The sequence below is a fragment of the Phocoena phocoena genome, chromosome 16 (assembly GCF_963924675.1).
Source record: "Phocoena phocoena chromosome 16, mPhoPho1.1, whole genome shotgun sequence".
Classification (NCBI taxonomy): Eukaryota; Metazoa; Chordata; class Mammalia; order Artiodactyla; family Phocoenidae; genus Phocoena; species Phocoena phocoena.
This window is the reverse complement of record NC_089234.1, coordinates 39,687,532-39,712,166: the sequence shown is the minus strand read 5'-3', so window position 1 is coordinate 39,712,166 and position 24,635 is coordinate 39,687,532. Positions and strand designations below refer to the sequence as shown.

The following is a 24,635-nucleotide window of genomic DNA, read 5'->3' as shown; positions in this document are numbered from 1 at the left end:
GGGATAAATTAGGAATTTGGGAATAAAAGATACATACTACTACATATAAAATAGATAACCAACAAGGACCTACTATATAATCAATATTTTGTAATAACCTATATGGGAAAAGAAACTGAAAAAGAATTTATGTATGTATAACTGAATTGCTTTGATGTACACCTGAAACTAACACAACATTGTAAATCAACTATACTTCAATAAAAATAATTTTTTTTTTCCACAGGTGAAGTCTATAGACCCCCCCACCACCACCGAGGGCTTGATTCCAGATGTTCACTCCAAATGCAGATTCCAGAGCTCTGTGTCCAGAGTTTTTGATTTAACCCTCCTGGAGGGGACCCAGGTAATCTATACTGTAGCGAGTTCCAAAAGGATTGCTGATGCATGCTAATTTGCTTGAGAATCTTTTTAAGTTTTTCAATTTATCTATGAAGCTTGACAAACAGTAGAAAACTGGACACTACCTGATGGAGTGCTTTTGTCAGGGGAGAGGATGAAGAGCACAGGGTGGATGAAGTCCAACAGTAAAAAAAAAAGATAAAAAAAGGCATACCTTGATAAAAGACACCTCTGTATTATCCTATTCTCTAGGTTTCTTACTCATAGAAAACTGCAATTATTTGTTTGTTAGATATCCTTTGAGAAATGCCTTATAAACATACCAGTATAACCTCTCATATGTGTATACATAGCCCACTGCAGGGGGAGAGGGGTAAAAAAGAATGGGGACATACAATAGCATTGGCCTGTCACTTGCTCTTTTTCACTAAAACATATCTATAGTTGATTATTCCATAAGTACACATATAGATGTCGCTCATTTTTAAAACAGTTGCATGTAGTTCTATAAAAGACAGTATACTTTTATATGATATGTAGCTATAATAAATGTAATTCATCTAATTCATTGCTGAAATATATGTTGTTTCTAGCATTTGTGATTACAATGAACGATGCCTCCCAACATTTCAGAACTACTGCTCCAAGTAATAAGGGTAAGGATGGTTCAGTCTTTCTCTGACTACAGGAAGGTGTCATGATCGTTATCAGTGTTATCTGCCATTCTCTGAAATGGGCGGTACATACTGCAGCACACAAAAATTTTGCTCTTAGCACCTAGCACATCCTTCTGTCTACCTTTCTATGTGATTTCTTTGCCTTCTAAGAAAGTTTTTTCTTTCAAGAGATAAGAGAGAGACCCTTTTCTCTTCTAAAACCCTACTCCTTTTTACTGCCCTCTTTTATCATCCTCCTCTCTTTGCCCTGAATGTGCTTTAGTCTTCTACACGATTGAGGGTCACTGCAAGAGGATAACTGATGCTCTCCCATGCTGTATACATGGGGTTTCTGGCCACTCTTTCTCTGTGTGAAGAAATCCGAACATCTAATTTGATAAAGCACTATGTAAGTGGAAGAAATAAAAATAACAGAGTACAAGGATCTATTAGATTTAAGTGGCTGTCTTTCAGGTTCTAAATAAAATTTGGCATTCTAAATAATGTTTGGATGTCTTTTTCTGAACAGACACTGGAAGCTATATAATAATATTGCTGCAGTGCACAAATACCAGTCTGACCCAATACTAATACGCCAAACATAATCACTTGCATTACATAAATCTGTATGTGCCTGAGGTATGCACAATGTTTGTTTAAACTTATTTATTTTTGGCTGCGTTGGGTCTTCGTTGCTGCGCGCGGGTTTCTCTAGTTGTGGCGAGCGGGGACTACTCTTCGTTGTGGTGTGCAGGCTTCTCATAGCAGTGGCTTCTCTTGGTCGTGGAGCACAGACTTTAGGCAGGCAGGCTTCAGTAGTTGTGGCTCGCAGGCTCTAGAGCACAGGCTCAGGAGTTATGGCGCATGGGCTTAGTTGCTCTGCGGCACTTGGGATCTTCCTGGACCAGGGCTCGAACCCGTGTCCCCTGCATTGGCAGGAGGATTCTTAACCATTGCGCCACCAGGGAAGTCCCTGCATAATGTTTTAGAGTCTGCAAAACTCTTTTATATTCATCATCCTACTTTTAAAGCTAGAAAATACTCAATCCATTTTAATACCCTACTGATAAACAATGCCCTTTGAACTTCCAAACATGAAATGGACCACTTTAAGTGTTTCCATTTAGCAAAGACTCATATATATCTTACTCCATATATATTTCTTCAGAGTGACAGTTGCAATGAGAAACAGCTTAAATTAATAGCCATCTCTGTTTTACTTTTCTCCTCTGTGAGATAATTTAGTTTCTAGGCACTCTTTTCTTAAGTAAGCAGCCACAGAAGATTAGAAAAGAGTTCAGCGCAGTGAATTATCTTGGCAAAATAACATATTAGCTAAATGGTGTCTATGAAATCACCTGTGCCACTGGCAGCTGGTTTTAGCGTGATCCAATAAATGACAAAAGAAGCTTCTGCGAGGATTTTTCAATATTCTGTCATGTGGTTATAGATTTCAGAGCTTCCTCCTGTCAGTTTTATGCTGCATTTCTTTACAAAACTGACAGGCAGCTGACAGGGCAAGAAAAGTTAGAAATATCTGGCTGGTGGTGAAATTAACAGAATTTTTCCTTTGGGGGAGTAAAACATTTATTCTAAGTGGAGAAAAATAAGTTACAGCTTTCAGGAATACACTATTTCTCTTAGTCAGACTGCCTGAAATCACATCTGTCTCTTACTTGCCGTAAAACCCTGGACACGTGATCTAGCCTATCTAGAAAACTGTCTAGGGAACTAACTGTGCCTCAGTTTCCTCATCTATCAAAAAACCCTCAGAAGGTTATTACGGGGGTGGAACGAGCAGTTCTGTAAAAAGCCTTTAGTACTGTGCGGGACACTGTAATTGTAACAAAAATAGCTTGGATTCACATGGCTCTCTCTTAGGTCGTAGGGATGCATATTAAATAATCTTTTAGAGCCACATTGACAGATATACACGTGGGGGTGTATAATGATATTCTATTCTCTCTCTATATATATATATAAAACTAAGGGCTGTATATTAAGCCCTTAGTTTTCCAAATAATATTGTGAGTAAGCATTAACAGTGGACAATAATTTTAATCCATGGCTGGAAATGGAAAGACTATTGAGAGAGGAAAGAAGAAAAGAATATAAACCTATTGCCACCGTGGTTTATCGTGATCTTTGCCATTCTGGATCTATTTACTAAAGTATTTACTTCTATCTTCACTCACAACTCACTCTTCTCCTAATTTAACTTTTACAGCAACCCATCTCATCTGCTTTCTCACTCAACCACCCACAGTTACTGACAGCCACCTCCCTCATGCAGGAAAATTGCTGATGTCTGCTCAGGGAAGAAGGCAAAAAATGCTACACTTTGAGCTAAGCAATCAGAACTGCTTTGGAGCCACCATGACGGAAACCAAAGGGAAGGGGATTTCATTTTGCTTCCCACGGTGCTGTTCTTTCTAGGAGCTTCGGACTCTTTTCTACCTAAACAATAGGAATCATATGTGCTTATACTCTGAGTGAAAGAAGGAGGTTGGAAAGTAATGGACAGCAGCTACAGAAACAGGAGGGAGAAAAAAAAATTTTTTTAATCCAGGAGAAAGTATGTGAATAAGGAAGGTCATCTTAGGAAGAAGCAAAGTCCTCAAATGACATAACCAGTTACTGAGCCCCACAAAAACAGGACAATGTATCGAGGCATTAACAGAGGCTTGATGCTACCGTCCCTGGTAAGTTATGATGATGCTTCACTTGTGAGCACAGACTCGTGGTCAAAGATAAACTCATGTTTGTACCATTTCCTCGAAGTACAATTAACATTTGAATTTAGTTGCAATACTTAATTTAACTAAGAAATAAGTTTGGTTATATTTTATCCATGCTGTACTTAAATACTGTTCTCAAGAAATCATGCTTTAAGGTCAGAGTTTAAGGACTAATCAGAAAATAATAAGATGCTCATTGAACGAATGGCCTGGCAATGATGTACTATCCACCAAGAAAGAGCCTTGCCCACATCCCCAGGGTCTAGACAGAGAGGAACATGAAGGGCTGTCCGTTAAACTGACTTCAAGTCAAACGCAATGTGTTAAGTAATAACATATATATACACATATATACCTATATGCATGTGTATATGTGTGTGTACACATATACACACGCATATAGGTATATATGTGTTTATATACATATACACACATATATAAAATATATATGGAGAGAGGGAGAGAGGACCTAGCATGGTAAAGAGAAATAACAGTCCCTTTTCTTAGTAATAAGGAAAAAAATTTCATCTTCTACCTCAGCAAGAGGGTCAATGGGTAAACAGTAGTTATATTTTCATTTTCTATATACCTCTCAGGAAATCAAATAAAAAATGCATCTGTAAACTGTCTGCTCGAATCCTGTATTCTCTATCTTGTCTGACACAACGGAAATTCCTTGCAGGCACAGCTGTTCTTTTGCCACAAATTTGAATCTGAACACCATAAATTCTCAGGAAAAGTTCCAGAGAAAAGCTAATAAAACTTTCTGGTGAAAAGTTCTACTAAAGCAGGGGTCACATTTCAGTTCACATTTAAACCCCACAGTGGCAAACGCAGTGCCTACCTTCCCCAGAGCACATGCTCCATAAATATTTACGGAATAGGTGCTGAATCAATTTTAGCTGAATAATGAATAATAGCATTCCTAAAGAGTTATCAGGCCATTGCTGATCTGAAATGAATGAGGTAAGTTTCCTTCCTGCCAGAGATGCATACATTTTCCTGCCCTCCTCCACCACTTCCATCCCGTCTGCAGACACCTGCTCTCAGGAGGATTTCTTGGAACCTGGCCTCCCTGTGGAAGTCCTGCAGGTGAGAATGAATGCCTGCAACAATTGCTCAATACTGGGACCTTTGCAGCAGACCCCAGACCACTAAACTGGCAGAGAAATTTCTTGATTCTCCCTGCAGGTATCACCTTCTCTTTCCCGGACCCCTCACAGGCCACGGGCTAACACGCACAGTTCCATTTTCAGAGCTGACAAAAGACTGAGCTCCAAAGGAATCGGTCATTGGAACTTCCCTGTTTCCCTGCAGGTACTGGCTTTGTTCCCCAGAGCCAGGAGGGAATTGGCAAACACCTGCAGGTGAGTGAGAGGACATCTCTCACTGTACCGCTGTGCCAGAAAGTGTGTGCGGCTATTTCAAGGGGAATGTCAGATGGAAGTGATGAAGATGATACATGGAAGAATTGTTACTATTCATTACTGTACCATTAAACTGCCAGGAAGAGAATTAGCAATATTTTTATATGACGGATAGAAGAGTTTGATATTTTAAAATATACGCTCTATTCATCTACAAGAAAATCATACATTATATATGCGTGAGCTTTCTGAAGATCGTGAATGAGTGGCCAAATATTTCTTTACTGTTTGATTCCAGACTGTTTTTCTATCTGTAAATCAATATTTAAAATTTCTATGAAAATTACCCATTTTTGGCACTAGCATTTTGTTTTTGCAGAGACAGAGGGAGTGACCTAGAGAAATGTTATAGGAAAACTCTCTCCAGTGGGAGGTGCGTTGTCAGGGACCTCTCCATGCTAGCAGGTAAAGGAGGTTAACTCCTGACACTGCAACAGTCTGTAGAGTCCCTCGCACTCCAGTTGATTGCTGGGCGCCCACATAGAGTTGTGAAAGAGTTTCACTATCACCCTGGATCCACTCCCTTTCCCATACTGTATTGAATCATGGATGGACATCAGAAGAGAGCTACACCTCTCTCTCCCAGGAAGCTGGAATTGATACCCAGAAAACAAATCATTCTCTCTGGGAAAATCTGTAACAAGTAAATCAAAAGACTGTAGAAGAGCCCCTTAAATGGCAGTGGACTTAGGAGAGAAATCAGAGCAATCTGGTTCTTCAAGCAGAGTTGGGGGGTGGGGGAGGAGGAAGAAATATGGGAATAGAGCACCCTGAATGCATTACAATTGCCCATTGTTTTTTTTCCTGAAGATGATGGTATTACTGCATGTTATGGTCTAAACTGTGCCCCACCACCATCACCACCACATACACAAGTTCATATGTTGAATTTGCTGTTGAAGCCCTAACCTCCAATGTGACCTCTTTATTACTTTAAAGAGGTAATTAAAGTTAAATGAAATATAAGGGTGGGGCCCTAAACCAATATGGCTGCTGTCTTTATAAGAAGTGGAAGAAACACCAGGGATTTACACTCACAAAGGAAAGGCCATGTGAGGATACAGCTAGAAAGTGGCCATCTGCAAGTCAAGGAGAGAGGTCTTTGGAGAAAGCAAACATGCCAGTATCTTGATCTCAGACTTCTAGCCTCCAGAAATGTGAGAAAATAAAATTTGATTGTTGAAGCCACCCAATCTATGGTATTTTGTTATGGCAGCCCAAGCAGACAAATACATTGCTTGTGGGTTCTGAGAGGTAACAGCGTAGCATTAAAATACCATCCCCTGCTTTTGCTTATCAATGTTGGAGTTGGTTTCTGTACTTGTACCAAGAAGCACTAGCTACCACATTCCTATAAACATTGTATTTTACATGTTTCTCCCATGTGTGACTCTGGGGGATCTAACTGTTTGATGGAAAATTTGAACTGACACTCCAAAGTAATGTTTTTCAAGGATCGTTCAAATTGATAAAAAATCCAAAATACTTTCTGTGACGCTGGTTTTTGTTGTTGTCATTTTTAACAGTCTGAGCTCCCAATCAAATATTTCAGAAAGACCTCTTTCCTGTAACTTGGTATAAATATAGGCTCGTCCTACAGGCCCGTCGAGCCTCAGAAGAGAGGTAGCAGCCTAACTTCTGAAGTGAATGGCAGTTCTGACACTTCTCTGAAGTTGGGTATTGGATTGTTCTGGTTACAGAAAAAAAGATTCACAAGTTAAAAACAAACAAACAAAAAAAGATTCAGAAGTTGATCATCTTAAACAGTATGTCTTTTTCAGGGCTCTTACGTTTCCACAGTTTATGAGGACACTTCCTTCCTCTGTGCTCTTTCTGGTGACAGCCTGAAGCAGGAATAGGGAGCTCTGCTTCTTGCCCAATTAGTTCTGTTTTTCCACGTTTGAATAAATGGCCTCTGTCTGCCAGTGAATGCTCGAAAGTAGTAGTTGTGCTGGACACGACTGTAAGTTCGAATAGGTATCCCATGTGCCAGACCAAGACGCTGTTGTATAAGCCTGGATCCTCCACAGTCAAAGTTCAGGCGGGCCCTTTTAATAATAAGGAATAAGTGGAATTCCAGCCAACTAAATATTTGAAGAGTGCATTTCCTGATCTAGTATAAGAACTCAGTGAGCACCAAAAATGATCAGGAAAATTCTCATTGCACTGTCCTATGGAATTCAGCCTAAAAATTATCCATATTCAACTACAAATCTACCATAAACCAAAATGGCAATGCTATCCAAGACTGTCTGTACAATTTTTAAAAAAATATCGTCTGACGACAGACCATTAGTTCGCCCAATACAACCCCTTCAAAATAAAAATGAAGATCTAAATTTTACCTGGATGAAAAAATGAAGATATACATTTAAAAATAAATAGCATTAGACTAAAATCTGAGTCTCTTTCCACTTAGGATGCTGCTTCTACCACAACAATTAATTTTATACAACAAAGGTAGATTAACAATTACCATACAAAATAGTGATCAAAAACAAATACATAATTTATTCCATGCAAGAATCCAATACAGGTGATGTTATTGCCATTTAAGTGATGCAGAAATGGAAGCACAGTGAGTTTATGTAATTTGTCCAAGGCTACACAGTGACTTGTTGAATTAGACAGCTGACTCAAAGCCCTGATTAAAGTATGTATTCTTATCCTCTTCACTCTACTGCCTCTCAGAAGTGCTGAGAACAATCTGGAAGGGAAACTCTGGAGATCTAGATCCCATTACAAGCTAGGCCAGTAACCAGGCATCTGACCCTGGTTGAGTCCCTTGTCTTCCCTGAGCTGTATTTTCTTCACCTATTAAAAAAAAAAAAGAATGTGGTTGGACTACACAGGCCCGCCCAGGGAGAATGTTTGACTCTGTCCAGTAAAAGTGATTCATCTCACGTATAAGTAAATGAAATTTACTATTTGTTCATATTAAATACATTTTAAAATTTGGGGAAAATGTCATGGACCAATATTATTTTAGGTTTGAGAAATTTGGGCTCTTTCATTTTTATGGAAAATACATCATTACCTATCTAACTAGATGTATTTTAAAATCCTTATGTGATGTTTAACTATAGCCATGCAAATTGAAAAAGGAAACATTTTCTCAATTGCTTCAGTTTTTATACCTTATAGTCCATCTGTTGCCACAGCACTGATTGTGATATCAAAATTGCAATTAGTTACACTCAGAGACAATCAGGAAAAAGGCCAAGGGAGACTGTGTCCAGCTCTCAATAACCTGTGATTACTGTGCAATGGGAAGTTTAAAATCAAGAGACCTGGTTTCAGGCTACAGTTTTGCCACTTATTAGCTACGTGTCCTTGGGAAACTTATTTAATGGAATAATAATTTAAGAGCTTGAGTCAAATGATGTGTGGGCAAATCCTGGCTCTGCCAGTTAACATGGGCTCACTGGTTAACTTCTCTGTGCCTCTGTTTTTTTATCTATAAATTCAAACACTATGACTGCCTATCTCAGAGGGGTTGTTGGAAGGATTAAATAAAATGTTGTATTTTATAAAACATCTATCAAAGGGTCTCCTTCCTCTTAAGGGCTCAGAGTTAGGTATTATGACTAGTATCTGTATTTCGGGTGCGTCCATTGCTAGGTAAAGTTCTAAGTAACAGTTAAGTTTCTACATCTTTAAAATAAGGATGCAGTAGTATGTACCTCACGTGATTGTTGTCAAGATCAGATGTGGGAAGCCAAAGAAAATTATTTTGTAAACTGAAAGCATTAAATTACCATTTGGTTAACATAAGTAAATTGTTATTATAAGATGACCTTGTAATTATTTAAAAAATATTTACTTAGTGCTCAGAATATAAGACACTGGACTAAGCACTATGAAGAATATAAAACAGATGTGGGTTCTATGCTTAAGTGATAACACAAGAATATCAGTACCTCTAATGACAGAAGATAATGGGTATCAAATCCATACTCTAGTCCAAGTATTAAAAAGGAGACTCCAAGTGCAAAAGATATCCTGGAGAAGGATTGGATAAGATTGGTAGTCTTAAATCTCTGCCATTATCATTCTATGTTCATATTTCAGAAAGATGAGAAAAAGTCTAGTGACTCTTAAATCAAGTTTACATTTCTGAATCTGATCTTCAAAACCTTTTGTAATCTGATCCAGAAGACAATCTTCTATCGCACTACTCACTAACTCTCTATTGGTTTCCTCTGAGGGCATCCAAAACACCAGGTTCCAATTTCATGTCTTGGCTATTCCAACCTCTTGGCTTGTTCTCTGGATCTTCTGTTCGTACATACTAGATTATAACCCATTCCTTAAATCTCAGCTCCATCAGGAAGTCTTCCCTGATGAGCTAGATCTTATCACTCTCTTCCATCTCTACACACTTTATTTACATATCTATTTTATCAAATAATAACCTGGAGGAATTATCACTGACCTAAAATAAAATGACAAGGGTCCTGACAGCAGGTCTCCATTCTGATTTGGGGCATGCTATTTAATGCTACAGGTTTCTTCTTATGTAAAATGAACTCTAATGTCACTCCCATCATCTATTCAACATATAATAAGCACCCACCTGTGCTAATTAAGCTCTATCCTAGAGGCTGAGGACACAGTGGCAAAGAAAACAAAGTAACTATCTATCTATCTATCTGTCTATCTATGATTGTCTCCCTTTTAGCTCAGTGGTCCTCAAACATCAGGCTGCATCACAGAATCACCTGGGGAACTTGTTAAAACTATACGTGTGTATACACACACACACACACACACACACACACACACACACACACACACACACAAGTCCCTGATGCAGTAGGTTTGCAGTAGGGTCCCAAATTTTGCATTTCTAAGCTGAAGCTCATGCTACCGGCCCAGGGACCATACCTAGAGAGTCTATTCTAGTGGAATGTCTATCTTTTTCACTGCTACATTGCCAGTACTTAGAATAAATATTTATGTAATAAAAGAATAAATATAAGACACTGTTAATTGACAAGGGGGAGTCATACTCTTTCCTTTAAAGGTGTTATAGAAGGAAAAGTACAATTCTACTAAAAGGTAGAAGGGTTTCTATCATCAGAAATGTTAAGATAAGGAATGGCTTATATCCAAAGGAAAATGAACTTACTTCCAACCTAGAGAAAGGAGGAAGAAGATTAGGGAGAACTTTGTGGAGTAGTATATTTGATCTATTCCTTGAAGGACCCACACATTTATTTAAAAAATGCCTATCATAGCTAAAAATATTTTTAGTAATTATCTTTGGAATTTGTCTAATTAATCTATGGTGAATCCTTTTTAAATCCCTCAAAGTCAACAGAATCTTTATATTCTGATGTAAGATCTGATATTTGGAAAAAGCTAAACATCATATTTTTTGCCAAGTCTTGTCAGAAAGTCAGGTGATTTAGCTGCGTAACTCTGTTCTTGGTTATAAACAAGGTATACATTTGAGTTAAGGCACCAATTTTCTAGTATGACTTACAAATGGAGCCATGAAACAATTTCAGGGCAGTAGTTTAAAAATCATTTTGAACACTGGAAGCCTTGATGGATTAAGTTTATAGTTTCTGAAGGTGATTAGTTTGAAGAATGGCCCCCATTTGACCGTATGCCCTGATGTATTTGTTTAAAAATCACTCTTAGTATAGTTGGTATTTTGATGTAGTGAAAGAACTGATGTCTGAACATGAAAGATGCCATGTACATTTTTCTTCAGACTGCACACCGTGCTATAAATATCTAAAGTTTAAACATTATGGAAACAAAGAAAGCAATGTAAACTGGAAGTTCTTCCAAGGCAGATCTGTGAAAAGTATGTGTTGGTACCAGGAGATATACAGGTTCCTAAGAACTCTTGGTAATTCTGGGCCACCCAGTTCACTAATAAATATTAGTTTATGTGTCCTGCTCATTGAGGTATGTGCTGGGTCACACTGGACCTCTATGAAGGGGGCCTATATCAAAACATTCTTCTAGTTTGGAATACGGGAACTAAAGAGAACATACAAGGCCTCTGACAAAAAGCACACTGCTACAGTCATGGCTTTTCCCTTCTTGTTTGTCCCCAGAGCTCCTCAGCTACTCTGTTCACCCATCTTTGAGCCCAGGGTTTCTTCAGGGTAGGGTCAGCATGTCCTAGCTCTACTAGGTCAGCATTAAAAGAGTAATAGATTTTTTTAAAGAGCTCCCATATCTTATACCTTTTAACAGAGTGTACTAAGCTTAGTTTGGTCTGATACAAATGAAAAAAACCCAACACTTCAAGTCTCTTTGTTTAGACCAGTGATTCTTAAAGTGGGGTCCCCAGAGCAGCAGCAGCAGCATCACCTGAGAATCTGTTAGAAATGCAAATTCTCCAGTCCCACCCCAGAAATACTGAAGCAGAACTGGGGAGGGGAGGTGGTGAGGCCCAGCTACCTGACTTAACTAGCCATGGGTCTAGGTGGTTCTGACGTATGCCGAAGTGTGAAGACCACTGGTTTAGATTTTATCAGCAGGGGCAGTAAAGAAACTCACTATCAGATAAGCTACACGGACTTTTATGAACTTTACAACTTATTGTAATAGCCTATTATCATCCGCTTGATAACTACATTTAACATAAACACAATTACACATGTAATCGACATCTAAGTTGTCCTTGACAGAATACATGTTAAAAGGTCGTGGCTTGGGGCTTCCCTGGTGGCGCAGTGGTTAAGAATCCACCTGCTAATGCAGGGGACATGGGTTTGATCCCACATGCCACGGAGCAACTAAGCCCCTGCACCACAACTACTTAGCCTGCGCTCTAGAGCCCGTGAGCCACAACTACTGAGCCTGTGTGCCACAACTACTGAAGCCCACGTGCCTAGAGCCCGTGCTCCACAACAAGAGAAGCCACCGCAATGAGAAGCCTGCACACCACAACGAAGAGTAGTCCCCGCTCTCCACAACTAGAGAAAGCCCGCAGGCAGCAATGAAGACCCAATGCAGCCAAAAAAAAAAAAAAAAAAAGGTCATGGCTTTCTTAGTAAAGAGATGGTATGAAAAGGAGACAAATGAACCTAAGGAACTTGTTTTTAGTTTTCTGAAATGATGCCATCCTCAACTCCCCTCCACCCCTGCCCCACCTCAAATAAAAGAATCAGGGGGAAAAATATTACTATCAAGTAATACACTTTATCATTTGCAGATATAGGTTATCATACATCTTGAATGAATAGCTATGTCCAAGCCTGTTTTAAAGAACTATTAAAACACTTGAAAGTAAATGGATGCTTTGTCTGATTTGTAGCTAAACCCTCACACTCATTTCAGATCTATTCATTGAACTATGATACCCAAGATTCATAACACAATTCTTTGATGAAACGTAAAGTTTCATAATCTCCTCAAAAGGCATACATAGAATAAAATGATTCTCTGCTTAAAAGTTAAGACTCAGGCTCTGCAGCAGTACAGTTCATAGACATGTAATGCAATCTATATATGTAATTTTACTTTTTCTAAGTAACCACATAAAAAAAGTAAAATGAGTGATATTAATGTTAAATATATATTTTGTTTAATCCAATGTACTAAACATATCACTTCAACATGAAAAAAATAAATTAGTGAGATATTTTTACATTTTTATACTTAGTCCTCAAAATCTTGCATGTATTTTACAAGTATAGTACATCTCAGTTAGAATGCTAAATTTTAACTGAAAATACTTTTTATTTAGATTTAATAAATTTTATCATTGCAAAAGTAGATTCCTTACTCAAGTTGTTCCAAACATACTAAAAAGTTTTCCAAAAGCCTAAGTGAATATCAGTTTTTATATTAAAATTAATAAAAGTAATGAAATTAAAAGGTCGATTTCTCAATCACACTAGCCAACTTTCAAGTCCTCGACAGGCTACAAGTTGCTAGTAGCTACAATACGGGGCAGAGACGCTCTGGAGCTGTGAGGACCAACCTGGGTAAGAATTCAGGCTTTGCCGGTTACCGGCTGCTTAGCAAATTACCTAGCCCTCTCCAAGCTTCAATTCTATCGCCTGTTAAATAGGGGAAAGACCCACATTCCACGTTTCAACTTCTGCCAGCAAAAATAGCAGCAGAAGAGAAACTACAGTTTGTTTTCTCCTTCATAATACAGGTGGTGAAATCATTTCATCAATTTATAATAATCAGAACCAATCTAAATGCCTACAGTATAAGAATGGTTAAATACTTTTAACTCATCCGCTGTAGCCCTAAAATTCAATTAATTATTATTATTAATATCGGTTAATATAATTAAGAAAAAGGTATTATGAATAGCTCGACTGCTGAGAGCGTGCACAAAGATAAACTTATAAGGACCAGACACCTAGCGACAGCGGCTGCCTGAAGCAACAGGATGGGGGCGGGGATGGAGCTAGCACACGCCTTCAGTTTGTATTTCTGGGCAGTTATTGTCCAAAAATGCTTTTCTAAAAAGGAGCTATTACTTTTGTATTTTAATGAGAAAATCCCAAATCTGCTTTGAAACGACTACACTTTTCCCTCACTGTCTGCATTGTGATTTTAAATATAGCATAAATGTACTCTAATAAGGAGAAACGGCTGTACGGAAATACTTTTATCAGAACGCAGAACACGCGCCCTTAATCTTTCAGTGAGCCGTTTCCCGCCAGGCAAACGGAAGCAAAACCGCCCTTGACGTCATGGGAGGCGGCCTCTGCTAGTTACCATGGTGAAGTCTACGCGGCCATATTTACTGTGGTCAGCCCGCACCAAGCTTTTTCCTAGCGCGGGTGGTGGCGCGCCGTGGAAATGTCTGCAGAATAAGAGATGAGAAACGAATCATAAGCCTCAGTGAAGGACCAGGGGCAGAACGCCTTAATCTAGCTAGTGGAACGTAGAGGTGCAGATGCCGCGGATTAGCGGAACGATTCAAGCAGAGTAGTGCAGTTTCTGCCCGGACTTTGAAAGCCGCTTCCGTTGCGCGGCGGAAGTGTGAGTCGCCAGAGGACGACTCTGGGAAGAATCTGCTGTCCGCTGTGTGTGCGCAACCGGAGTCATGTCGAGTTTGACGGTGAGAGACCCGGCAATGGATCGATCACTGCGTTCCGTGTTCGTGGGAAACATTCCGTATGAGGCAACGGAGGAGCAGTTGAAGGACATTTTCTCCGAGGTTGGTTCCGTTGTGAGTTTCCGGCTGGTATACGATAGAGAGACGGGAAAACCTAAGGGTTATGGCTTCTGCGAGTACCAAGACCAGGAGACCGCGCTTAGTGCCATGCGGAACCTTAACGGGCGGGAGTTCAGCGGGAGAGCGCTTCGGGTGGACAATGCTGCCAGTGAAAAGAACAAGGAGGAGTTAAAGAGCCTAGGGCCTGCAGCGCCCATCATTGACTCACCCTATGGGGACCCCATCGATCCAGAAGATGCCCCTGAGTCAATTACCAGAGCAGTCGCTAGTCTGCCCCCGGAGCAGATGTTTGAGCTGATGAAGCAGATGAAGCTCTGTGTCCAAAACAGTCACCAGGAAGCTCGAAATATGTTACTTCAAAACCCACAACTGGCTTATGCGCTGTTGCAGGCTCAAGTAGTGATGAGAATCATGGATCCAGAGATTGCTTTGAAAATTCTGCATCGCAAAATACATGTCACACCACTCATCCCAGGCAAATCTCAATCCGTTTCTGGCCCTGGCCCTGGCCTTTGCCCAGGACCTAATGTTCTGCTCAACCAGCAGAATCCTCCAGCCCCCCAGCCTCAGCATTTGGCCAGAAGACCTGTGAAAGACATCCCTCCTCTGATGCAGACCCCTATCCAGGGTGGAATTCCAGCCCCGGGCCCAATTCCAGCTGCAGTTGCTGGCCCTGGCCCTGGCCCTGGCCCCTTAACTCCTGGTGGAGCAATGCAGCCCCAAGTTGGAATGCCAGGGGTTGGTCCGGTGCCCTTAGAGCGGGGACAGGTGCAGATATCAGATCCTAGAGCTCCAATGTCTCGTGGACCCATGACTGCTGGTGGCTTACCTCCTCGAGGACTGTTAGGGGATGCTCCAAATGACCCACGTGGAGGAACTTTGCTTTCAGTCACTGGAGAAGTAGAGCCCAGAGGCTATCTTGGCCCACCACATCAGGGTCCTCCAATGCACCATGCGTCTGGTCATGACAACCGGGGCCCTTCCTCACATGACATGAGGGGAGGGGCATTAGGAGATCCCAGACTGCTCATTGGAGAACCCAGAGGACCCATGATAGATCAAAGGGGTCTACCTATGGATGGTAGAGGTAGCAGAGATTCTCGAGGGATGGAGACTCGAGCCATGGAAACTGAGGTCTTAGAGACACGAGTAATGGAGAGAAGAGGAATGGAAACTTGTGCAATGGAAGCCAGAGGGATGGAAGCGAGAGGCATGGATGCAAGAGGAATGGAGATGAGGGGCCCTGGCCCCAGTTCAAGAGGCCCTATGACTGGGGGAATTCAGGGTGCTGGTCCTATTAATATGGGGGCAGGTGGTCCTCAGGGACCCAGACAGGTCGCAAGCATTTCAGGGGTGGGAAATCCTGGAGCTGGCATGCAGGGGGCAGGTATGCAAGGAGCTGGCATGCAGGGGGCAGGTATGCAAGGAGCAGGCATGCAGGGGGCAGGTATGCAAGGAGCAGGCATGCAGGGGGCAGGTATGCAGGGAGCAGGCATGCAGGGGGCAGGTATGCAGGGAGCAGGCATGCAGGGAGCAGGCATGCAGGGAGCAGGCATGCAGGGAGCAGGCATGCAGGGGGCAGGCATGCAGGGAGCAGGCATGCAGGGGGCAGGCATGCAGGGAGCAGGCATGCAGGGGGCAGGTATGCAAGGAGCAGGCATGCAGGGGGCAGGTATGCAAGGAGCAGGCATGCAGGGGGCAGGCATGCAGGGGGCGAGTATACAAGGGACAGGCATGCAGGGAGCAGGCATGCAGGGAGCAAGCATGCAAGGGGCAGGCAAGCAAGGTGGAGGCCAGCCTAGCAGTTTTAGTCCTGGGCAGAGTCAGGTAACCCCACAGGATCAAGAAAAGGCAGCTTTGATCATGCAGGTTCTTCAACTGACTGCAGATCAGATTGCCATGCTGCCTCCTGAGCAAAGGCAGAGTATCCTGATTTTAAAGGAACAAATCCAGAAATCTACTGGAGCTTCTTAAAAGGTTTTAGAAAATACTTGGCAGTAGTCCCACAAAGGTTTTCTGTAGCATAGAGAATGGGTGGGTGCAGTAAGTTGACTTCGTATCCCCACCCTTGAATGATTAGGAGTTCCCTCCTCTCAGAACCTAATCTCATTTCTTGTAGTCTTCTTAGTTTTTGTTTTTAATTGTGGGGTAGGGGGAGGGGGGAAGTGGGTCTATTCACTTTAATTCACTGTAAATAATACAAAAATAACTCTGAACATGATTATATTATACCAAATAAGATTACAAAGGATATGCAGCATTGTTAAAAGGGTCTACAAGGTGTTAAGTACATTTTTAAAATACTGAGCAAAGCAATGTGAAAACTGCACCTAAAGACTAAAAGATGACCTGATAAAAATGGTAATGTACTAAGATAGTTTAACATGTTTGGTTGTGTAAGAAAATAAAGACGTTTGCTGAATTAGGTTAAGTACTGTACTGTTTTGGAATTACTTCAGAATGTTAAGAGCTAAACAGATAATTCTCAACTTGTGGTATTGGAATTGTTTTTTTCCCTGAAGCTATGCTACCTGAAAAATCAAGGGCTGCATCTGATGTGATGTTATTTCATTTATCCCATCTTTCAAGCGATATTTTGGCCTGGCCTTGTGCATGACAATTTTGCTGGGACAGTTCTAGGTCAACGAAGTTACTTAAATCTGCTCTGATGAGACTCTCTTGTCTCAGTACCTTCCCATTTCTCAATAGTCTTTAAGCCCTAAATCTGAATCTGAATAATTCTCTCACATCCTTCCCCAAACTCTGTGTAGGGACCAGTTGATCTGCATGAATTAAACATAGCATTGGACTTTTCATAAATAATGGAAGGTTTCATGCAGTAAAGCTCTCAGCTTTCTGGTAACTAGCTTACATTACACAGATCTGTCTGGTCAACCAGAATCAGGAGTTAAAAATCTTAGTCTCAGCAACATTTAAAATGCCTCTTCATTTTCTTATTTCAAAAGCTCTTATCTGTCACCATTTTACCAGAATAATTGAAGCCCAGGTAGGTAAAGATATCCTTGTAGCCTGAAATCTGCTAAATTGGTTATTACTTTCCTTTTACAAGTAATAAAGCCATTTAATCCTAATATACATGCCCATGAGACATTTAAAAATCAGTAGGAAGGTGGGGCTTACCACAATAACTTTAGAGCTACTACTTAATTTGTCTGTAAGCCTTGAGGATGTGGGGACAAACATTTGTGTGACAGAACAAGTACTAATAACAGAAGTATAAACACCTAAATAACCAGGTGATCTTACTCAGGAGAAGAAAAGCCAATACCTAATTACAGAGGAAAAAATTAATACAAGGAGAGAGTGGAGGCTTAGTTACTCCCGTTGCAAGGTTTTTACATCTTAAATGGATAATTCACTCTTTTTTATAAAGTTTACCTCCCTACGATGTTTCCTGCTACTTATTTTACTCCTGTTTTATTGTTCATACTGTTAACTTCCTCATGTTTTCTATATGTTTCCCCTTATTGGAGGGGATAACTCTCCTTTACATGTATAGTGGTTCTGGTTAATACTAATTCAGAGTTGGCTTGATTACTTTGAAACTGTAGTTGCTTTATCTCAAAGCTTTCATTGAAAGGCTCTAACTGAAAACTATTAAATGTTATGCTCTTTGTTACAGTAAAATCTCTGCATTGTTTAATGCAGACTAAATAAAAAGAATGTACAATGAAGGCTAAGTTTAGTGTCTGATGTTTATTTTATTTTATTTTTTTTTGTGGTACGCGGGCCTCTCACTGTTGTGGCCTCTCCTGTTGCGGAGCACAGGCTCCGGAAGCGCAGGCTCAGGGGCCATGGCTCACGGGCCCAGCCGCTCCGTGGCATGTGGGATCTTCCCGGACCAGGGCACGAAACCGTGTCCCCTGCATTGGCAGGTGGACTCTCAACCGCTGCACCACCAGGGAAGCCCCATGATGTTTATTTTTAATAAATGTGTTATTCAAAAGTTATCTATTGAGAGTTCCATGGGGCCTGAATACTTTTTCTTTCAAATGAAAAAGGCAAATCTAAAGAAATTACAGGACTGAATGGAAATACCTTTTTTAAGATTCATTATCTATAAAGTTCCACAATTGAAATACCTATATATTATATATGCCAATCATGTTTTTCTATAGTAGGTATCAGTAGCAACATCTTGGATACTCAGCTGTTAGGCTTGCTTTTGTTTGTATTCCCCACTGAGAACGCCTCTGTATCCCAGGAACACCTTACAGGTACTGTATCTTCATTACTGACAGCACTTGTTATATTGCAATGCACTATTTTACTTTTACTCTCTACCCGCCCACTCCACTTTTAATAGACTGAATATGGACTGTCTTACTCATTTCTATATTCTCCATAGCAAAAAATTGCAGGTGAGAAGGAAGGACAAAACATTTTATCAGAGTTTTAGTGGAAAAACAAAATCCTGTTAAGAGCACATGAATTTCCCTACAAAGGATTTAAATTCCACACAGAACAAATGAGCTATAACAACTATTTGCATTAGAAAATAAATTAGAAACATAATATAAGCAATCTCCTATACTCTGATAAACTGAATAAAATCGGTTCTCTCCTCATTTCCAATTCACTCATGGTCTGACTGTTCCAGTACTGATGTATACAAGCAGTGCGTGTCTGCTACAATCAGAATCGTGTTTTACTACGTAATTGTTGGTTATAATCCTGGCATCCTGCATTTTCCCAAATATGGATAGACTAAAATGAAAGCAAATTGATTCATAATAACAACAGTTGAAGACAGTGGGGTGAAACACTGATTTGCAAATGCCTCTTTATGGCTTATTCCTCTTGGGCAGTGCATATTGTTTGGAAATAAACCATCAGCTTTAATCAGTGCCTGCTCGTAGCCCTTTCCCTCTTACATTACTGATTAATATCAAAATACATTTTAATGGTGGTGGTATCCCAAGACTAATGATTTGGGACCATTTGATAAGATAGAAGCCAATGTGAATCTCAGGTGAAGGTAGGCTAATCGAAGTAAGATCGTGTATGACTTTTCAACTCCTCAGAATTCTAAAGGTAGAAAGCATTTTTTTTTTTTTTTTTTTAAAAGAACCTTAATATAATCACAGCTTCCAAAGCTTCTTGCTTTTCCATGCTGTGATGGGACATTAGCTAAGCACACAGAACCTGATTTCCTATGGTGTGTCAGGCCATTCTCTTAGGGCTGATGAGGTCTAAGGATAATTACGTGCAACAACCTACTGTGGCAGATAAACTGAATTATCAGTTACATCTCACAGTCTTCTCACAAAAGAATATGTCAGCCTCTCAGTGCTTTACACTGCCGGCTAATCGCCAGACAGATTTCTGCTTGGAGCTCGCTTTTCTCATCAGTCTTTTGTCAAGAATGCTCTAGAGTCAAGATTTAATTCATTTTAAGGAAATGAATATATTCAAACTAATTAATAATTACTAATATTATTGTTAAATATTATTGATAGTGTGACTATTACATGATATTGGTATCTAATATGCTAATATATTTCATATGTATATTTCAGATCTTAACTGAACCAGATCTTTTAATATTTTCATTTGCTTCTGTCACCTTAAAACAAAAGTTTTACCCCCATGGTTGAAAATATCAGCTTCACAGATATTCATATTACAAATTACCTTTCTCATGAAATGTTAACGGACATGTTTCTTCTAGATATTTTTGTACCACAATATAAAGCTTATGCCAGTAAAGGACATGTAGTGTATCAAAAGTGACTTTCGGGTAGCACTGTCAAAAATAATAAACCTGGTGCTTATTAAATGCTGTACATAAAAATACCAAACTATTTACCTAGAAAAAGAACCGAGGGCTTCCCTGGTGGCGCAGTGGTTGAGAGTCCGCCTGACGATGCAGGGGACACGGGTTCGTGCCCCGGGCTGGGAAGATCCCACATGCCGCGGAGCGGCTGGGCCCGTGAGCCATGGCCACTGAGCCTGCGCGTCCGGAGCCTGTGCTCCGCAACGGGAGAGGCCACAGCAGTGAGAGGCCCGCGTACCGCCAAAAAAAAAAAAAAAAAAAAGAACCGAGATGTTGTGATTGATGATAACTCTTTATAACTAGGAGTTGATTTAGTTCCCAAAGGTAGGTGACTAATTATCAAGGAGTTAGGATAAAATATATAACATTTTCAACTGTAATCTATTTTGTATTATTCAATATGTATAAAATCTGCAGACATTTGAAATCCATCTCATATGTGTCACAAAGCTTGGTCATTTAAAAAAATCTTATCTGCTTGGTTTCTTATTTGTTGTCTTTCACAAAGGTAGAATGGTTAATTTCTTGGGCATCAAGAAATGAAGCCAGCAGTTTCCTCCAAATTATTTTGTTTATTTAATTAGCTGTGTTAATCAAAATTCTGTCTTATTACATTACTAACATTCTTCAGTGATTCTACTGCAAAAGCTTATAGGCCACTTCAGTGTACCCGCCAGCCTTTGATTGCTTTCCTACCTGAGTGGATTTGAAGCAACTTGTACTTGTTTAGGAATCTACTTATGTATTTATCCTCGGACATTCCACAGAAAAAAATACATCTGCAATAACACACTTTCCAGTTCCATCTTAAAGGTTCACCTTAATAATATTCAAAATATGAGCCACATTAAAAATCATATGTTTGAATTAATGTGATGGAAGGGCCTATATAGGGCTAGATTGGTGCCTTAATCTTCAAAAAGTCATATTCTATATCCCAAATGTCACCCTTGGTCACATGTTAAATAATACAGCAATACAAATAAGAAGGACTAAAAAAATTGCCAGACACAAACCTGGCTCTAAGAGAGTAAACACAACCACTGCCTATTAATAGAATATATTTCCTATCTTTAGGTAATCCTTTAGCCAAAATGATCTCATCATTTTACATGTATCAGTCATCAATCAGAGAAAAAGATCCTCATCTATTTTAAGAAACAGAGAAATTACAGTATTGAAATCTCTAGAATCACATATCTCCCCCCATCCCACCACCATTAATTTTGTCAAAGTTTTGTCCTGTAGAAGCTTTAAATGTCTTTGGACAAGGGACGCCAAATCTGTGGCCTGTGGGCCAATTGAGCCTGCAGATATGTTTTGTTTGACCAGCCAAGGTTCTCAAAACTTTTGAATTTGAATGCATTTAGGTACAGCATATATTCTCCTATTTGTCCACGAGCCCAGCTTTTCCCTGGATCTTATGCTAGGTTTGATTCACACAATTACTTGCCAGTCCTTGTAATACTTGGAGTTTACAACTCCTGCTTTTACTCTGTATAAAAACACAGCTATTAGATTTGATTGAAATGTTTAGTGCTTGTTTTTTAGATACCACATGTCAGTGAAATCATACAGTATTTGTCTTTCTCTGTCTGATTTATTTCATTTAGCATAATACCCTCTAGGTCCAACCATGTTGTCACAAATGGTAAGATTTCATTTGGTTTTTTATCGTTGAGTAATATTCCACTGTATATATATGCCACATCTTCTTTATCCATTCATCTGTACAAGGACACTTAGGTTGCGTTTATATCTCGGCTACTGCAAACAGAAGAAATCTTGAAACCATAAAATCAGCGTGCTTATGTTTCAGTGACAATAAACTGTCAATAGAATTCTGCTGCTAAATATTTTTCAAACATCATCTACATATTCCTATGTACCAAAAAGAAAGGACCAATATAACCAAAGCAGTTAAAAGTAACTGCCCAGCATTTATTCTGTTAATTTATTTTCAGTAGAGTTATTGAAAATGGCATCAAAACTGTATGCTGTAATCTGGGCCTTTAAACTTGGTCTTTGAACCTGATCATAATTAAGGGTACAAATTAACCAAATCAAAATTTGTAAATTAAACAAATAATGTTTCTTCCCCTTAAAGGAAAGTTTACATTGGGTTTATTGACTGGACTCTAAACATTTCTAGCAAACAACAATTTAAATTCAAATCAAGGCCTTTCAAGAAGTGATATCAAAGCATCACTGTGAAGCTGTGAAGATGACCTTGGAACATGTGAATCTGAATCTCTCCTTTTCACACGTGTTCAGACTACTTGTATTCTAGTAATCTGGCACTTGGTTTGCCTAGAGGGAAGACAAAATTTGCTTAACTAGAATGTTTTGTGAGTTGGAAGTGAAATGATTTATAGGATCTTTGGTTGGTGGGGATTTTGTTGTCATTGTTTTCAGATAAACAGGTTTTAGCAATTCCTCCCTAGTTAGTGCCTCTGCTGGGAAGGGCAAACTAGGCAAACTAGTTGAGCCTTGAACAACAATGACCTTGGTTTAAAATGGCCCAAAGCTGCCCCTCCTGAGGAATTAGAGCTGGATTATCCTGGGGAGAAAAGAGGCTTTTCTGCATCTCTTGTCCATTGTCCTTTTTGCCTAGGATGATTCATAAAGAGAAGGAAGATAGATGAGCTGGCCACTGACCCAGCCAGGGTCAGCCAAGGCAGGATTGTGAAAACTCATCTCCTGTGATCACTGTGATGAAGTTGAGCAAATTATCAGGGCTGGAAAATGGTATTTCAACACAAATTCACTCTTCAAAACGAGAAGAAGGAATTGGGGGGTGGGGGAGTGGAGGTTTAACTTTTTTTTTTCACTGAAGCCCTGCCAGAAATGCAGACCTACTTGACATGAAAGATGGGGGCTGCCGCCCCCAGCAAGGAGTGCCCTCTCCAGCTCATCCAGTCCCTCAGTGTGTCTTTTGGGTCTTACCTGCCATACCACTAAAGGCTTTTTTGTTTTGTTTTAATAAGAAAAGGAAGAAAAATTCACTTAAGTTGATATAGACCTGGAATATTATTGTTTAAAATATTTTTACTCTAATACGCATTTTTATTTACACAGCGATCAAATATTTTGAAGTGATGAAATGAGCCTGTAATAGTGGAATTTCAGGCTTCAGCCACAAGACTGGGGTAGGGGAGATATTTGTTTTTGAGGGAGGAAGGTGGTAGCAAGGGCCTTTCAAAGGCTCCAGAACTAACACAGATGTCAGTCATAAGTTCCATGCCCTCTTCTGGAAGGTTGAGTCATGGTTAATACATAAAAAGCTTCTATCGGGCTTCCCTGGTGGCGCAGTGGTTGAGAGTCCGCCTGCCAGTGCAGGGGACATGGGTTCGTGCCCCGGTCTGGGAAGATCCCACATGCCGCGGAGCGGCTGGGCCCGTGAGTCATGGCCGCTGAGCCTGCACGTCCAGAGCCTGTGCTCCGCAACGGGAGAGGCCACAACAGTGAGAGGCCCGCGTACCGCAAAAAAAAAAGCTTCTATCAAGGAGCTACCTAATGCCAGGCCCTTGACAAACATCATCTCCAAGCTGACTAAAATCTGGAGGCAGTAGGAAGAAATATGCTTAGAGAAGTTATCTAGTTTGCCCTCAGTCACATACCTTGTAGGAGGTTGAAGCACCAGTGAATCTAAGTCTGTGCAACTCTCAAGCCCTACTCTTCCCCATCACATCATTCTGCTTTAAGAAGGAGGTAGTGAGGAGACAGAACAGCTTTCACACTAGGGACTGAATGTGAAGAATGTCAGGCATCGTTTCTACTAAGTGATGAAGTTTATCACAGTCTAGAAAAAGTGATTTTTAGGCAATAGTGAAAGATGTATAAAATCAATCTTTTGTCCTTATTTTTAATTCCTCCAAAGAATCAAGTACTAAACCTGGGCTTTGGTAGAACAGAGAGGGGAAAATGAAATACAAAACTAGAATGAAAACATATTATATGGAATTATAGTAAATCATTTACAAGAAATATATAAAAAAGATTATCTTCTGGAGAGTTCTAGTCAACATCTCATTTAAACAATACTGAGATTTATGTTTCCTGTCATCTTTTCAAAAAAATTAATAATATACAGTTTACATACCATAAAATTTACCCATTTAAAGCATTCGATGCAATGTTTTTTAGTATATTCATAGAGTTCTGCAACCATTATGACAACCTAAATATAGAACACATTCATCACCTCAAAAAGAAACCTTGAACTCATTAGCCTCACTTCTTACTCTCACTCATCTCTCCATTCAGCCCTAGGCAACCAGTGATCTGCTTTCTATCTCCAAAAAAACAGTGCTGCTATCAACATTTATTTGCAAGTTACTGTGTGCCCATTTGTTTAATTTCCCTTGGGTATATACCTAGAATTGCTCGATCATATGATAACTCTATGTTAATGCTTAGAGGAACTGTCAGACTATTTTCCAAAGTGGCCGCACTGCTTTATATCCCCACCCGCCAACAAATGAGCGTTCCAGTTTCTCCACATCT

At 40.0% G+C, this 24,635-nt stretch overlaps 2 protein-coding genes across 4 annotated transcripts in view; one reads left to right on the top strand and one right to left on the bottom strand.

The window, feature by feature from the left end:
* Positions 1–24,635, bottom strand: part of PRKG1 (protein kinase cGMP-dependent 1) — a 1,186,243-nt gene that overhangs the window by 502,862 nt on the left and 658,746 nt on the right. The gene's annotated exons all lie outside the window — the stretch shown is intronic.
* CSTF2T (cleavage stimulation factor subunit 2 tau variant) lies at positions 14,143–16,748 on the top strand. Of its 2 annotated transcripts, XM_065894307.1 has the most exons (3): positions 14,143–15,809; positions 15,885–16,019; positions 16,110–16,748. In XM_065894307.1, exons 1-3 carry the CDS (start codon positions 14,201–14,203, stop codon positions 16,304–16,306), a joined length of 1,941 nt encoding a protein of 646 aa, XP_065750379.1. In that variant the 5' UTR covers positions 14,143–14,200; the 3' UTR covers positions 16,307–16,748. The 2 variants fall into 2 exon arrangements, with proteins under 2 accessions (XP_065750379.1, XP_065750381.1); XM_065894309.1 differs by lacking the exon at positions 15,885–16,019 and having other exon boundaries at positions 14,201–15,839; positions 16,110–16,306.

Coding starts and splice junctions, on each gene's coding strand:
- CSTF2T (XM_065894307.1), top strand. CDS start 14,201: ATGTCGAGTTTGACGGTGAGAGACCCGGCAATGGATCGATCACTGCGT. Junction 15,810..15,884: donor AGCAGGCATGCAGGGGGCAG/GTATGCAGGGAG, acceptor TGCAGGGAGCAG/GCATGCAGGGAGCAGGCATG. Junction 16,020..16,109: donor GGCAGGTATGCAAGGAGCAG/GCATGCAGGGGG, acceptor TGCAAGGGGCAG/GCAAGCAAGGTGGAGGCCAG.